At 42.5% G+C, this 15,674-nt stretch overlaps 1 protein-coding gene across 1 annotated transcript; it reads right to left on the reverse strand.

Annotated features, from left to right (window-relative positions):
* Nucleotides 1–592: 592 nt before the first annotated feature.
* LOC117215574 lies at nt 593–4,585 on the reverse strand. The gene is made up of 3 exons (XM_033461923.1): nt 2,676–4,585; nt 2,178–2,408; nt 593–794 (listed from the first exon to the last, which is right to left on the reverse strand). Exons 1-3 carry the CDS (start codon nt 4,583–4,585, stop codon nt 593–595), a joined length of 2,343 nt encoding a protein of 780 aa, XP_033317814.1.
* Between the last annotated feature and the right edge of the window lie 11,089 nt (nt 4,586–15,674).

Consider the following 15,674-nt stretch of genomic DNA (forward strand, 5'->3'; position numbering starts at 1 on the left):
TCAAAGCTCACCGTCACTAATCTCGAACAATTACAATCAGATTGAATAACTACAATAGTTTAGTTACAGTTATAGTAGACTTTAGATTGCAATGTTGCGGGGCTATCCGAAGGTTCCGGTGTCCTTTCATCTCCGACACGGCCATCCTGACTATCACACGTCCTCGTGTGTGGCTAAAATATCGTGTTTTCTTACATTAGCTTCGATGCAACTGACATTATTTACAATTTAACTAAGTGTCCAAGAAAGTCAAGGGTCCATTTCAACAACGAGGATTTGTTCGGAGGTTTGACATGCAAGGAAATGAAAGAGGGCTTGAATTAGTAGCGCTATAATTTGTGTTTAAAGAGCTAGTTGCGTTCTGTGAGTTACCAGTCAGACCGTAATGACACGGCAGATCATTTCGATTTCGTACACCGAAGAGTCTCAGTTTGTTGGATCATGTTACTGCGTTGGGTGTATCACTGTGGGTATGTTACAGATGTATGAGGCATCACAGTGGATATATTGCGTATGTGCAAAACGTCACTGTGGATATATTACAGATATACGAGACATCACAGTGGATATATACTACAACTACAACGCAGTGTTAGTGATCCTCTGAGGTCGGTGTACTTGCATCGATATTATCACCGTCGTCGTCATCACCGCAGACGTCCAACTCAGCAGGGACGCAGCCTTCCGGCATCTTTCTCAGTCTGTCATGTCTGTCCTTATATGATCGTTTTCCGTCTAGAGTTTTTAAGGTATACCTATCTCCTTCCACAATCTCTGCTATCTCGAACAGACCCCTGAATTTCGGATCTAACTTCGTCTGGTTCCTTTCCTCGTTTTTGCGTAACACGAAATCGCCAAGGTTGAACCTAGTTATTTTAGCTTTGTTTTCATCGAACTTATCTTTATCGTATTTGGCGCTTGCTTCTATATTCTTTATCGCCTGCTGTCTTACATGGGAGATATTTACTTCTCTTTCTTCGATATTGTCGGGTAGGGATAAGCCGTAGGGTCTCGCTGTTCTACCGATTAGTAGTTCCAACGGGCTTGACTTAGTCACGCGGTTGGTGGTACAATTTAAGGCCAGTTGTATTTCCCCGATCGCGTCTTGCCAGGACCGCCCAGTGTTTTCTATTGTTGTGAACATGTTTTTTAGCGTACTCATAACACGCTCTACCTGTCCGTTGGCCCTACTAGCTCCGGTCGCAATTAAATGGAGTTTAATGTATTTATCTTGACAAAAGTCTCGAAATTCTTTGCCCGTAAAACATCTTCCCTGATCCGCTATTACCCGGCAGGGACTGCCGAACAAAAATATAGCGGACTTAAGCGCTTTAATGGTGTTAATGGAATCTATCTTACGGGTATGATGCAAGTATACGAACTTGGTGAAGGCGTCGACTAACACAATGACGTATTCCTTCGAATCGTTCTTACCGCTTAGTTTGCCCGTTATGTCCATATGAACCGTGTGCCAAGGTATGCTGGTCTTAGGTATGGGGTGTAATTCGGCTTGTACTCGACCCGAACTTGCCTTTGAAACTCGACAAGCATGACAGTTCTCTACGAATTTGCGAACATACTTCGCCATTCCTTCGAACCAATAATACTCGTACAGTTTCTCAAGCGTTTTATCCCAACCTAAGTGCATAATGGACTGGTGCACATGGTTAATAACAGACCACCTAAACCCCCTCGGCACGATGGGCAGGCAGAGAGTCCTACCTTTTCTCTGTATTCTACGATGAAGAGTGCCGGACCGTAACTCATACGTATTCGCGACGTCTTCCGCGAGCTCTTCGTTCTGTAATTTATAGACGATCTCCGAAATTTGTGGGTCGCGACGTTGTTCCGCTAGTAGCCAATCGTCGGAGATTTCGGTTAGGTTAATTTCTTTCTCTGCAATTTTGCTGAACGTACCGCGATCTAAGTCTACGGGATTTCGCGAAAAGAAATCTACGTGGGTCATTCGTTTACCCTCCCGGTACATAATGTCAAAGGTAAAAGTTTGCAGGTAAGCCCACCACCTGTAAACCCTGTCGTTCAAGTGTACCTTATTGCGGGATGCTTTCAGGGAGTTGCAGTCGGTGACAACAAGAAATTCTCGTCCGTGTAAGTAATGACGGAAGTGCTTGACGGCGTTTACGACTGCTAGCGTTTCTAATTCGTAGGAATGATACCTAGATTCTGCAGGGCTAGTTCTTTTGCTGTAATATTCCACTACTCGATTTTTACCTTCAACCCTGTGCATTAAAATGGCCCCATATCCTTCCGAGCTAGCATCCGTATGTAGTTCTGTTGGGTAATTGGGGTCAAATATCATTAGCACCGGCGCGTCAGTCAGGACGGAAATTACCTTTTGTCTTATCTGTTCGTGCCGGTCCGTCCAAGGTATATTCTTGTTACTCGAGCTGAGTGCGTACAGGGGTTTCATTACTTGTGAGAATTTGGGAATGAAGTTTCGGAAGTAAGAGGCCAAACCTATGAATTGTCTGAGTTGTGTGACGGTCGACGGTGCAGGTAAAGAACTCAAGGCTTGTATTTTACCCGGGTTTGGACGGACTTCTCCGTTACGAATTACATATCCCAAATAGAGTACCGATGTCTTTAAAAAGGAACATTTTGCAAAGTTAAAGGAGAATCCGGCTTTCACGAGGGTATCTAATACGGTGGTCAACCTTTCCAGGGCTTGATCTACTGAGTCGGCAATAATTAGGACGTCGTCCAAGTAAACAACAACGAACGAATACGCGAGGTCGCCTAAGGCGTTGAGAATGGCCCTCTGAAAAACGGATGGTGCATTTTTCAATCCGAAAGGCATAGTTACGTACTCGTATTGCCCGTCGGGTGTAACGAACGCCGTATATTCCGTCGAATTAGGATGAATGGGAATTTGGTGAAACCCGCTGGCTATGTCCAGGCTAATGAAGTATCTCGCCTTCTGCAATCTCGCGATTTGATCCGCGATGAGGGGTAGGGGATACCGGTCCGCGACCGTATTTTTATTTAATGCTCGAAAATCTACGCACAGTCTATCTGAGCCGTCTTTCTTCTTCACAAGTAAGATAGGGCTCGCGAACGGTGAGTTGCTAGGCCTTACAATTTTTGCTCTAATTAGCTCGTCTATTCTCTCACGCACTATCCTCCGCTCTTCTTCGCTAAGTCTGTAAGGACTTCTTTGTTCGGTGACATTAGGATCGATTAACCGTATTTCTAACTGCCCCGTGCTTACGCGGGCACGTGGGAAGCCCGTAATGAATGAATCTTTGAATTTCTCGAGAACAGAAATTAATCGACTTTTATCGTTACCGAACACGTCAGTATCGGCCGCGTTAATATCGATCTCGTCTTCGGGGGTTTTACTACAGGTGTTGACCACCTTTGTTCTACAAATATCGACGCTATTTCTTGTAATGTATACGTCGAAACCCTGGCTTAAAATCTCGCGACCAACCATGATATCGTAATTCAGATAAGTATCGGCAAGAACATGGAAGGTTATCTCCAATGTAAGACCGTTTATGCATACCGTGGACAAGATCTGGGACGTACTCTTAACACGGGTGTTTCCTATTCCTCGCATTACTACTAGCTCAGTCGTCCTCTTACCGGAGAATTTCGAGGCAGCCGACTCTCTAATTAATGAGCACTCGGCTCCGGAATCGAAGTAAAATGGGAACGACTCACCCAGATGACTTAGGGTACCAGCTGGGGACTCCACCGCGCAGCAGTTGACTACACGTTCATTCTTGGTACTGGCCTTTTTGTCCCGTCGTAGCGGGCAGTCAGGTGCGATATGGCCCTCCGCCTGACACTTAAAGCAAACCACCTGAGGCGATGCGTCCGGTCGCCTTCCTCCCTGGCGTTGTGTACTCCTCTGCTGTTGCTCACGCTTCCTCGTCCTACAATCCGCGAGCTTATGTCCTGGTTTGCCACAGTGAAGGCATCTCGGAAGGCGGGCCGACGAGTGGCGTCGCTTTGCTTCAGGCTCCGCCGATGGATTATTTGGCGAAGGTACTGGCCTCTTCTTCGCGTGAGAGAAGATTCTCATTTCCCTCTGGAATTGCTCGAGGGTCCGAATATCGTCCCCGAATGCTATTCTTTCGAAACGCTGGTCGTACCAGATCAGTCGCAGAAGGATAACGGCGTTGATCAGCTCGACATCGGATAGACCTCCCCACTTCGCCGACAGAAGGGAGTGGAGGCGATTTCCGAAAGTCCCAGCGGTTTCGTCCTCCAGTGGTGATTCGTCGAGCACCCTGATTAGCGCCGAGGTTGCCGTCTCCGTGCCTCCGTAGCGAGCAAGAAAAAGTTCCCTAAACTTTGTCCAAGTAAGACCGTTGACCGGGACATGCGTAAGCCACTCTGCCGCGGTACCCTCTAAAGCACGACTTATAGCAATATATAACTCGTAGTCTCGTAGGGACACTTTGTCCATAACCGCACTAACAGCCGCGCACCACGAAGCTGGGCTGGTGCCCGCGTTCCCGGGGTTGAAACGTGGTAGCGCTACACTCATCGTCTCCGTACTCGGCCTTTGCGTCAGTGTCCGAATTAGCTCTTCCATGGCGTTGATCCGCCCTTGCATCTCTTGAATCCGTGCGGATCCCACTTCTGATGTCGGAGAAGCAGGGGGGATAGGGTTGTCGGTGTTTGAGGAGTCTTCATTGAAGGTAGCCATCGTTGCGGTGTAACGAAGATACGATTTATTGACACAGGTATGAATAACACAGGTTTGACAATCTATCACGGCGGTGAGACGTTCGCGACACTAGTGACAGTGATCTCAGGTTCAATAACGAATCCGCGGTCAACGGGATGACAGATAGGCGTTCTCGCTGAATCTAAGTCTGACTCGTAAACGATAATTGCTGAGCGTAAAGACGTTACTCTTTAGTCGACGGGAGCGCGTCAAAGAATGCGCGTCCCGTCCCGATGATTCCACAGAGGAAAACTATACTGGGGTGTGTCTAAGGCCACGAGATCATCGGATTCGTCGAGGAAAGCCTTCGTTTAGGAAGTAAGGGAAATTGACGTTGCTGCTAATTGGTCAATCTCCATATCGGTGGTTAGAAAAAGATGCTAGCCGCCCTCGAGGGAAAGTTGCTAGTGGGAGACGCCGTTCGTTAAAAAATATGTCTCCCCTATCTTCCCGTAGCTGTTCCCGTAGACAAAGACTGTTTGTCTGTTTGAAGGACTTTAGTTAACTAAACCTTAAGATTTATTACGGGCCCTCGGGCTAGCCGAACATGTACTGCGGAGACGCATCGACATCTGGCAATCATCTTACTCGAAGAATAGGGTCTGCGTGTGGCGAGCCACGGGACAGAAACCGTTGGAATGTTTACTGTCGCGTGTCGCCACGAATATCTCTTTTAAGGAGAGCTATAGAATTATCCCATATGTTTGTTGGGCAAAGCGTTCATCCCTTGACCGCGGCTACGTTGGGCGACAGACTGTCGCCTCGAGCCAAAGCTCACCGTCACTAATCTTGAACAATTACGATCGGATTGAATAACTACAATAGTTTAGTTACAGTTATAGTAGACTTTAGATTGCAATGTTGCGGGGCTATCCGAAGGTTCCGGTGTCCTTTCATCTCCGACATATATATATATATGTCGGGTTTACATTAGAATTAGGGTTAGGGGCGTGAAACGAATCTTCGTTTGGATTACACGTCGTCGTTATGCAATAGAAAAGACATTGGCTAGTGCAAATACGATTATCACAGAACCGGACAAGTAATCGTGGTAATTAGATACCCGAGAAACTAATGACAATGATCCTAGGTTCAATAACGAATCCGCGGTCGACGGGATGACAGATAAACGTGCTCACAAAATCCAAGTCGGATACGTAATAGCCACTGGTCGTAAAGGGGTACTCCTCTCATCGATGAGATCGCGAGAGAGAATGACTTTCCCGTCCCGATGATGCCACAGAGGAAAACTATATTGGGGTGTGTCTAAGGACACGAGATCATCGGATTCGTCGAGAAAAGCCTTCGTTCAGAAAGTAAGGGAAATTGGCGTTGCCGCTAATTGGTCAATCTCCATACCGGTGGTTAGAGAAAGATGCTAGCCGCCCTCGAGGGAAAGTTGCTAGTGGGAGACGCCGCTCGTTGAAAAATAGGTCTCCCCTATTTTCCCGTAGTTGGGAAAAGACCGTTTGTCTGTTTGAAGGACTTTAGTTGACTAAATCTTTAGATTTATAACGGGCCCTCGAGCTAGCCGAACATGTACTACGGAGACGCATCGACATCTGGCAATCATCTTACTCGAAGAATAGGGTCTGCGTGTGGCGAGCCACGGGACAGAAACCGTTAAAATGTTTACTGTCGCGTGTCGCCACGAATATTTCTTTTAAGGAGAGCTGTAGGATTACTCCATACCTTTGTTAGACAAAGCGTTCGTCCCTTGGCCGCGGCTATGTTGGGCGACAGACTGTCGCCTCGAGCCCAAGCTCATTATCACAACTCTCGAACAATTACAATCGGATTGAATAACTACAATTGTTTAATTACAGCTATAGTAGACTCTAGGTTACAATGTTGCGGGATTAATCATAATTCCAAAGACTCCGGTGTTCTTTCATCTCTGACATATATATTGAACATAAAAACAAAAATTCATCTAAAAAAAATAATAAGGAACCCACGATTATCAAACAACGAACCAACGAAATTAAAGCAGCTACACCAAATCAAAATCGAAGCAAGGAGCTCCAGGACAAAGTTCGCTGAACTCACGCATACACCAATAACGCACAACAGGGGAAATTCCCTTTCTGCCAGAAGCATGGTGACGAAGATGTGCCTCCAAAACCTCTCCGGGAATTTCATTTGCAAAACGGACTTTTACACAACGGTCGGTATCAACGACTTCAACCAGAGGGGGTTCCCACTCCAATACGACGGTCTCTGCATCGAAGAAACTCTCATCGACAGTAACAAGATTGTCAAAGCTCAATTCCGACGGGAAATCTACGGCCTCGGCATCAATGTCGAATAGTTCCTCCGACCACTCTGGTACTTGTGGTTCATCACAGCGCCGCATGCGTTTGGTGGGTCTTCTCGAGTCGCCCATGGGTTCTTCGGAATCCCTCTTTCTTTTGCGCTGAAACAACACAATATAGTTTAAATAGAACGAAACAGGACGAATCAAGCGGACTAAAAACAAGACAAAATACGCACCAGAGAAGTCTGCATAGGAACCTCTGATGGAAATGCCTCCACAAACATTGTTCAAACGTCGATCACCGAAGCCTAGGGAAACAACAAAAAAGGGAAAAGGATCAAAATCACGAAAACAACCATAATATGCAAATATCCATCTAAACCAAACTTACGCAAAATAACTCGAAGGAGGAGGTCCTTGTTGTGGGAGAGCAGCGGATTGCACGTGTTGCCCGAGCAAACATCGAAATGATAATGATGCTGCGGTAGCCAGCCCTTGCACGCGCCGAAGAAACACAGATAATTCCCACGGTACAAACGTGGATGTTTCTTGCGAAAAGACTAGATCAGCATGGAATGCTTCAAGCCTCCTAGACGCTAGCTCAGCAGAAACACAGGACCGTTGGGAACTAAGTCGAAATATGGAATTTACATTCTCTCACGTGCGATTTCAAGAAACCCAAACTGCAACATCCCGATTCCCACGGAAGCGTACCCCCAGTGGACCACCACCCCGTGGGGGATGGCATTATAAATAAGCGTAGCAACATAGAGCAGCGCTCATTATTACGTTCGTTATTGCGCTCATTATTACGCTCATTCTTACGTTTAGAAATTTTGCGTAGCATTTTGCGTTTCGGCGGGCTTTAGTTGTTCAGGCAAGAAAAGAGAGTCGCGACTAAGTTAAAAAATTTATCTTTGAAGTCCTCATTTCATGGCTTAGACAAAAGACAGCATATTGCGGTATTAGTCCGGATAGTAAATTGTAAATTCTGTTCAGCGTGTATCGAAATAGATAAATAAAGTAAAAGTTGATAATAAACTATATTCGAGTTCAAGTAATAAACCCAACAAAAAACACCGACGACCACCGAAGCAGCTGAAGTAATGGCGCCAGACAGCACCTACTCCTCAAGGTATGAAAATTAATTTTAAAAAATTTCCTTCTTCTCTGACAATTTCGTTCCCCTCGAGAATCGAATTAGAACTTCCTATCATCGATCTCGTTTTATTTCCGTGAACAGTTTTGAAGACAGAATCATTGTTTTAAACTTCAAACAAAGGGGTTGTCCGCTGTGTTGGCTTGTGCAAACGGTGTTTACAGCTACTGAAACACCCACTGATCTTCGCATTCCTCCTCCCATTGTTGGCAAAATATTGCCCGTCTTTGGGCAAGGCTTGCGAAATTACACGAACCCCACATAGAGAGGATCGTTAGAATCATCCTCGATTATTAACCTCGGAAGGCAAGAAAATCGTGGCAATAGAATCCATCGTAGCAAATGAACTGAGCTTTGGTTCTAACGACAAACTACTATAGCGAAATTAAAAGAGAAGAAGAAGGCAAACGTGAAAATAAATTTATATCAAACAGTGAAAAATTTCACATTCTTATCCAATCCATCAACGCGAAAATTCTTGCTCTACCTCCTCTAACACTAATATATACATATACATATATATATATATATATATATATATATATATATATGTATATATATGTCGGAGCGGACATTAGAATTAGGGTTAGGGGCGTGAAACGAATCTTCGTTTGGGTTACACGTTGTCGTTATGCAATAGAGAAGACATTGACTAGTGCAAATACGATTATGATAGAGCCGGACAAGTAACCGTGGTAGTTAGGTACTCGAGAAACTAATGACAATGATCCTAGGTTCAATAACGAATCCGCGGTCAACGGGATGATAGATGAACGTACTCACAAAATCTAAGTCGGATGCGTGATATTCACTGGTCGTAAAGGGTTACTCCTTTCATCAATGAGATCGCGAACGAGAATACCTTTCCCGTCCCGATGATGCCACAGAGGAAAACTATAATGGGGTGTGTCTAAGGATACGAGATCATCGGATTCGTCGAGAAAAGCCTTCGTTCAGAAAGTAAGGGAAATTGACGTTGCTGCTAATTGGTCAATCTCCATATCGGTGGTTAGAAAAAGATGCTAGCCGCCCTCGAGGGAAAGTTGCTAGTGGGAGACCGCGCTCGTTGAAAATATGTCTCCCCTATCTTCCCGTAGGTGGGACAAAGACTGTTTGTCTGTTTGAAGGACTTTAGTTAACTAAACCTTAAGATTTATAACGGGCCCTCGGGCTAGCCGAACATGTACTGCGGAGACGCATCGACATCTGGCAATCATCTTACTCGAAGAATAGGGTCTGCGTGTGGCGAGCCACGGGACAGAAACCGTTGAAATGTTTACTGTCGCGTGTCGCCACGAATATTTCCTTTAAGGAGAGCTATAGAATTACTCCATACCTTTGCTAGGCAAAGCGTTCATCCCGTGACCGCGGCTACGTTCGGCGACTGACTGTCGCCTCGAGCCCAAGCTCATTATCACAACTCTCGAACAATTACAATCGGATTGAATAACTACAATTGTTCAATTACAGACTCCGGTGTTCTTTCATCTCCGACATATATATATATATATGTGTTTATATATATATATATCGGAGATGAAATGAAAACCGGAGCCTTCCCTATGCAATTTTGAGGAAGCCTTTTAATGCTTTAGCCTAGATTTTATCATAACTGTAATTAAGTAATTGTTATCTGTAATTGTTTGACATTTGTGAAAAGCGAAAGTGGGTTCGAGGTGACAACTGGTCGCTGAACGTAGCCACGGTCACGGGATAAACGTTTTGCCTGACGAAGGTGTGGATCGGTTGTATTGTTCTCCCTAGAAATCACATAGAATTGTACTTTAGAGATGTCGATATAATGGGACACACGTTGTATTAGGAATCAATCTCCAGACAGAAACTGCCTAGCAACGGCGTTTGGATCTTTCTCGATGTTTCCAAAGAGTATACAAGAAACTTTTGACAGAAATTGCCTAGCAACAACGATTGGAACCTTCTCGATGTCTCCAGCGAGCATATAACAAACAAATGCAGTCGCATAGCGAAAAAGATTTTCATCAGATGCATTTGTGTGATCGCCTTGGAAAGTGATACATCGAGTAATTTTTTTTCGAGTGATTCAGCAAACGTATTTTTTTGTGTTATAAAATTGTTTAAAGTTTTCCCGTTGACCGTGGATTCGTTTGAACCCCGGATCATTGTTTATAGCGTAAATTAAATTCAATATTTGTAAATTTATCAATCGTTAATTTTCATTATTCGTTAAATTAGTAAATCGTAAGATATATTATTCGTTTCTTTTATTGTTCGATAAAACTTATTATTCTTTAATCTAATTAATAATTTAATTTATCATTTGTTAATCAATCATATCATTTACAAAATTCATTATTCATAATATTTGTAAAACCTTGTTTATTCGTGTAAATATATTCTCTGTTTTGTAAAACAATGGCTAATTCAAATGAAGAAACATTACGTGATTCAAATCTTAATAATAACCCGACATACATATATATATATGTCGGATCACGATTCGAATTTTGGGCGCGCGACGACTCTTCGTGTGGACTAGCCATCGTTTCACAAAGCCGAGATTTTATTTACACGTATATACAGGTCTATCACTAAGCTTAACAAATAATAAGTACAACTAATAATAAGTCTAACAAACACGAAGCCTAATGAATAATACGATCTACGAATAATTAAATTAAATAATACTATTAGCAATGTTTGAGTTCAAACGAATCCACGGTCACCGGGATAACTCCTTACTAAGCGAAACTAACTTAGACGCAAATGCGATCGTCGAAAATGCTCGATGCATCACTCTCCAAGGCAATCGCAAGAATGCCAGCCTCGTGGAGATTTTTTCTCCCTGTACGATTGCATTTTGTTTTCTATACCCGTTTGGAAGCATCGAGAAGGTTCCAAACGCCGTTGCTAGGCACACTCGTTGGAAGCATCGAGAAAGTTCCAAACGCCGTTGCTAGGCAGTTTCTGCCTGGAGTTTTGATTACTAATGCAATGTATGTCCCATTGCATCGGCACCTCCGAGGCAACATCACACGTGGCTAGGCCTGCTCTCGAGGCCGCATGCCGCCACAACCACATTTCTCGGAAAACACATACAACCACTCCAGACCTCCGTTAGATAAAACATCCATCCCGTGACCGTGGCTACGTTCAGCGACCGATTGTCACCTCGAACCCAATCTCGCTTATTACAAATCTTAAGCAATTACAACTATAATAAAATCTAGGCTAAGGTACTAGAGGATGTTCCCAAAATTTCCAAGGAAAGGCTTCGGCTTTCCTTTCATCTCCGACATATATATATATATACGTAACAATCTAAGCAATTCGACATTCAAATAAAAATCCGTTCAACGCGGACAGATATTTATTGTACCCAGCTTTAATCCTCTCCCGTGCCAGTACTCCTGCGCATAGCAGGTTAGCCGAAAAGTGGAATTAATTTGCCAGTTGCATTAAACATTCGTTAACGCTACCCATTAAACGTAAACTATTGCATAAGCACTTACGAAGTAACAAAAACCCCGACAGACGAAGGTACAAAGATTTGTTTTCCTACAGCCAGGAAGGTGCTTACAGAGGCACTTCCAGACTGGGAATTCAATCTAATAGTTACCGAAAATACACGACAGACGAAGGTACAAAGATTTGTCTTCCTACAGCCAAGAACGTGCTACAGATGCACTTACAGACTGGGAATTCAATCTAGTTACCAAAGACACTATAGACGAACAATACCCATCACATACTAATACTCTTAACTTGGAGAGAAACAGTAATAATAGTAATAATGAAAAAAAATTTTTTTGAAATAGTCCTTAGATTATTTCTGGTGGCAGCAACTACCATATTAATCAGAAATCTAAATCAATATTTCATACACAATAATATCATTTCAATATCTTCTCCCATGATGGAAGCCTATCCGTGTCAAGCTAACTTGGACGTTAGGAGAAACCATTACTCCTAGTGCCACCACTCCCTGGATCATCGTTTCAAGTTCGCGGAGGCCCCAATGCCTCCCAGGTATGATGACCCTTTTATGTCATCGTGTATGTGAGAGGGAGTCCATCACGGTTCCTCCAAGCCTTCCAACTTGGGAGGACCGCTTCACCTGCTCGATGCCCACTTTCTTTCTCGACCAGCCGGAACTGCCACCGGTCCCACGCCTCTGCTTCCGCCACCCTCCGAACGTCTCGAGCCGTCTGTTCGGCAGCATCGTTCCCCGAGCCAGTGCTTTTATGCGCTTAATAGATATAAAACTGCACAATTATCTGTGCCTCTTGAGAATATCGTATTCCTCATAACTTCTAACGTAATGACAAATAGGACAATTGCAGTACTAGCTGGAAAATTAGAGTTCCGGAAATTAAGGAATTTCCTTCAAGAAAATCCTTTAAGGATTAAAGGAATTAAATACCTACCTGAAACTATCCGATCCGGCGCTTCTTTGTCTTATAAATAACGGTCGGCTAAGTAAGATCGGCTTCTGATGTTTAAGGCACTGTTTATTGCTATGTAAAAAGTCATTCTCTCGCGCCCAAATAACAGCCATTTCCTAAAGGATGACCTACTATCCTCCTCTAAGCTAAACAACACATTCATCAGTATTCAATGTAATCTCGGAATGTTGTGTCCGAGTGCACCGTGCAGTTAATCGAACCATCCACATTTCGAAAATATAATTCGATATCATTTTGTTCGGAGGAATCTCAAAAATCCAGCGAAAACAATCTTATTACAATGAAATAAAAAATATAAAAAGTTTATTTTTCTTATTTCAACAACTTATCAATTGCGTTATGGCCGAAACAGATTATGAGGAACAGTGGAAACTATTTTAAGCGATCACTTCTATAGAGAGGTTGGGATAGTTCACATTCATTTGAGGTTTAAGGGCATTCGTGTTTGCATTGTGTTTACATTCTCACTGGAATTCAGTTTTTTTGGCATTTAATGATAGGATCGAAACTTCCCCCTTCAAAGTTTGATGGCTCTAAAAAGGATCGATTATTTCATTCGATTGTCAAAACAGATAAGGACCGATAACTTACGACTAATCCATATTTTGCAAGAAATAATTATAAATATTGTTGAATATACCATCCTTGAATTTGAATACATTTATTAATTTTTTTATCGTATTTTTAGAGGCGCTCACTAACATCTCTTCATTTACCTTTTACACTCCTTCGATGTTCCTCTTCAGGCTTGTCGATAGTCCGCGGTTTTGTTTTAGACACATCTCACGCTTTAACATCTCTGATGGCATCAAAACTGCATGCCACAGTCCTCTTGACATGATTTTATTTTCAAAAAATTCCAGCATCTTCCTCATCGACCACGCTGTATGCGCTGGTATTTCTGTTGTATCCAGCAAGACTTTTTGTGCTCTCCAAGCAACGAAATTAATTACTAGATAATGTTTTGGGAAACTCCTGGCATTGCGGTATTTCTAAGGAAACTTTTCTAAGGAAAACCGTTGTATGTCTTCGCTATATTGTGCACCATACACATATCTTAACTGAATATAATGACTTGCCTCAAATTTTTCGAGAATTGAATGTGGCCATGTTCGATAATTCTGAGAGTTAAGATGCCCGTGTAAACGAAATCACGTCTAAACTGGTTCTTTTCCTCTAAATACTTGAGATTCATTGACAATGCCACTCTTTTGTTCTATGGTTCGGCTCTTGAAACTAATGTAATAACTTGTGGAACAATATGGGTGCATGTATTGCAGCTTCTGCGATGTCCTCAGTTCCTCCTGCAATATCTTCAGAACTTCTTCTACTCGTTCTTGTGAGTACAATTCCAGTTTTCCTAAATCTTCATATGGTTCTAAAAATCGTATTTTTACTCAATTGAGTTATTGTTACAATGCTCAGTAACAATGAAAATAACGCGAATGCGGTAGAAGTAGAAAGTAAAAGTTATGTAGTGGCTAAACGCCGAAAAATCGCAACGAAAGTTTTGTGTGCTTGCTGCTTGAACAAGTAGATCAGAATACATCAAAGTGTCTCAGGAGGAAAAATAGATTCTCATAGAGGAATCAAGTTCACCATTTGCAGCACCAGTGACACTGGCTTTTAAAAAAGAATCGAATCAGAGAGGTAGACTGTATATCGATTTCCGGGAGATAAACAAAATTGTAGTTCCGGAACCACAACCATTCCCAAGAATAGAAGACATCATAGTCAAAGCGGAAAATTGCCATTTCTTCTCAACATTTGACATAAATTTAGCATTCTGGTCAATTCCAATAAAAAAAGAGGACCGAGAGAAGACAGCCTTCATAACACAAAACGGACACTGGCAATGGAAATGTTTATCGTTTGGACTGAAAATCTCTCCCGCTATTTTTTAGTGCTTGCAAATATTCTTAGAAGAAATGGACTAACAGGATTCTGCATAAATTATATAGACGACATCCTAGTATTTTTCCGAAACATTCAATCAACACACCAGACACATAGAACAGTTGATGAAGGTTATGGAAAAGACAGGTTTCCGATTAAAACTGGCCAAATGTAAGCTAGCAGAAAAGTCAGTAACATATCTGGGTCACATCATCGAAGAAAACGGTGCGAGACCAGGGAGAGATAACCTCAAAGCGATACGAGAATTTAAACGCCCAAGAAACAATAAAAACGTGTGACAACTATTGGGAAAAATTAATTTTTATTAGAAATTTATAGAAGACGCGTGCAAACTCTTGGAACCACTCCACAATTTATTAAGGAAAAATGTAGAATTTATTTGGAACGAAGAATGTGAAAAATCATTTCAAAAGATTAAAGAATACCTCTGTTCAAGCCCAATCCTTTCAATATACGATCAGAAGAAAGAAATATTTATTTATATGGATGCAAATGGAAACGGTTTACGAGCTGTCTTAAAGCAACCTCGAGAAAACGGAATGTTACATCCGGTTGCGTACTTTTCGAGAAAATTGAGACCAACAGAGGCAAAGAAGAAAGCAATCCACCTCGAATATCTGGCTATTAAAGAGGCGATTCAGTACTGGCAATAGTGGTTAATCGGTAGATATTTCACTGTTCTTTCAGACCATAAGCCGTTAGAATCAATGAGAATCAAAAGCAGAGACCCGATGAAACTTTAGGAGACCTAATGCACTACCTATCGCAGTATGATTTCAAGATCATCTACTCGCCGGGACAGGACAACGTAGAAGCAAATGCACTATTCAGGAATCCCGTCTTAGAAAGTTTTGAAAATGAAGAAGACGTTCTGAGAGTGGTGAATATTATTACAAAGAAGGACATAATTCAAGATCAGAAAGAAAACGAAAAAATATTAAAAATACAAAAAACCTCACAAAAAAATCAGAGATATTTTTCAAAAATATTAAAGGACGTCAACGTATATTCGTCTCACGAAAATTTGGAGAACACATCACAAAAACGGTTCATGAATTCTTCGGTCACGTTGGAAGGAACCATATACTAAAGAAAATCCGACCTTTTTACTACTTCAAAAATATGGATCAGATAGTCGACAAATTCTGCAAACAATGCGAAATCTGCATCAAGAATAAAAGCAGAACGAGAAGACCG

Source organism: Bombus bifarius, unplaced genomic scaffold (genome assembly GCF_011952205.1).
Source record: "Bombus bifarius isolate JDL3187 unplaced genomic scaffold, Bbif_JDL3187 scf7180000009738_frag, whole genome shotgun sequence".
NCBI lineage: Eukaryota > Metazoa > Arthropoda > Insecta > Hymenoptera > Apidae > Bombus > Bombus bifarius.

Coding starts and splice junctions, on each gene's coding strand:
- LOC117215574 (XM_033461923.1), bottom strand. CDS start 4,585: ATGCAAGGGCGGATCAACGCCATGGAAGAGCTAATTCGGACACTGACG. Junction 2,409..2,675: donor GTAGATCAAGCCCTGGAAAG/GTTGACCACCGT, acceptor GTACGCACTCAG/CTCGAGTAACAAGAATATAC. Junction 795..2,177: donor ACTAGCCCTGCAGAATCTAG/GTATCATTCCTA, acceptor TCCGAAATTCAG/GGGTCTGTTCGAGATAGCAG.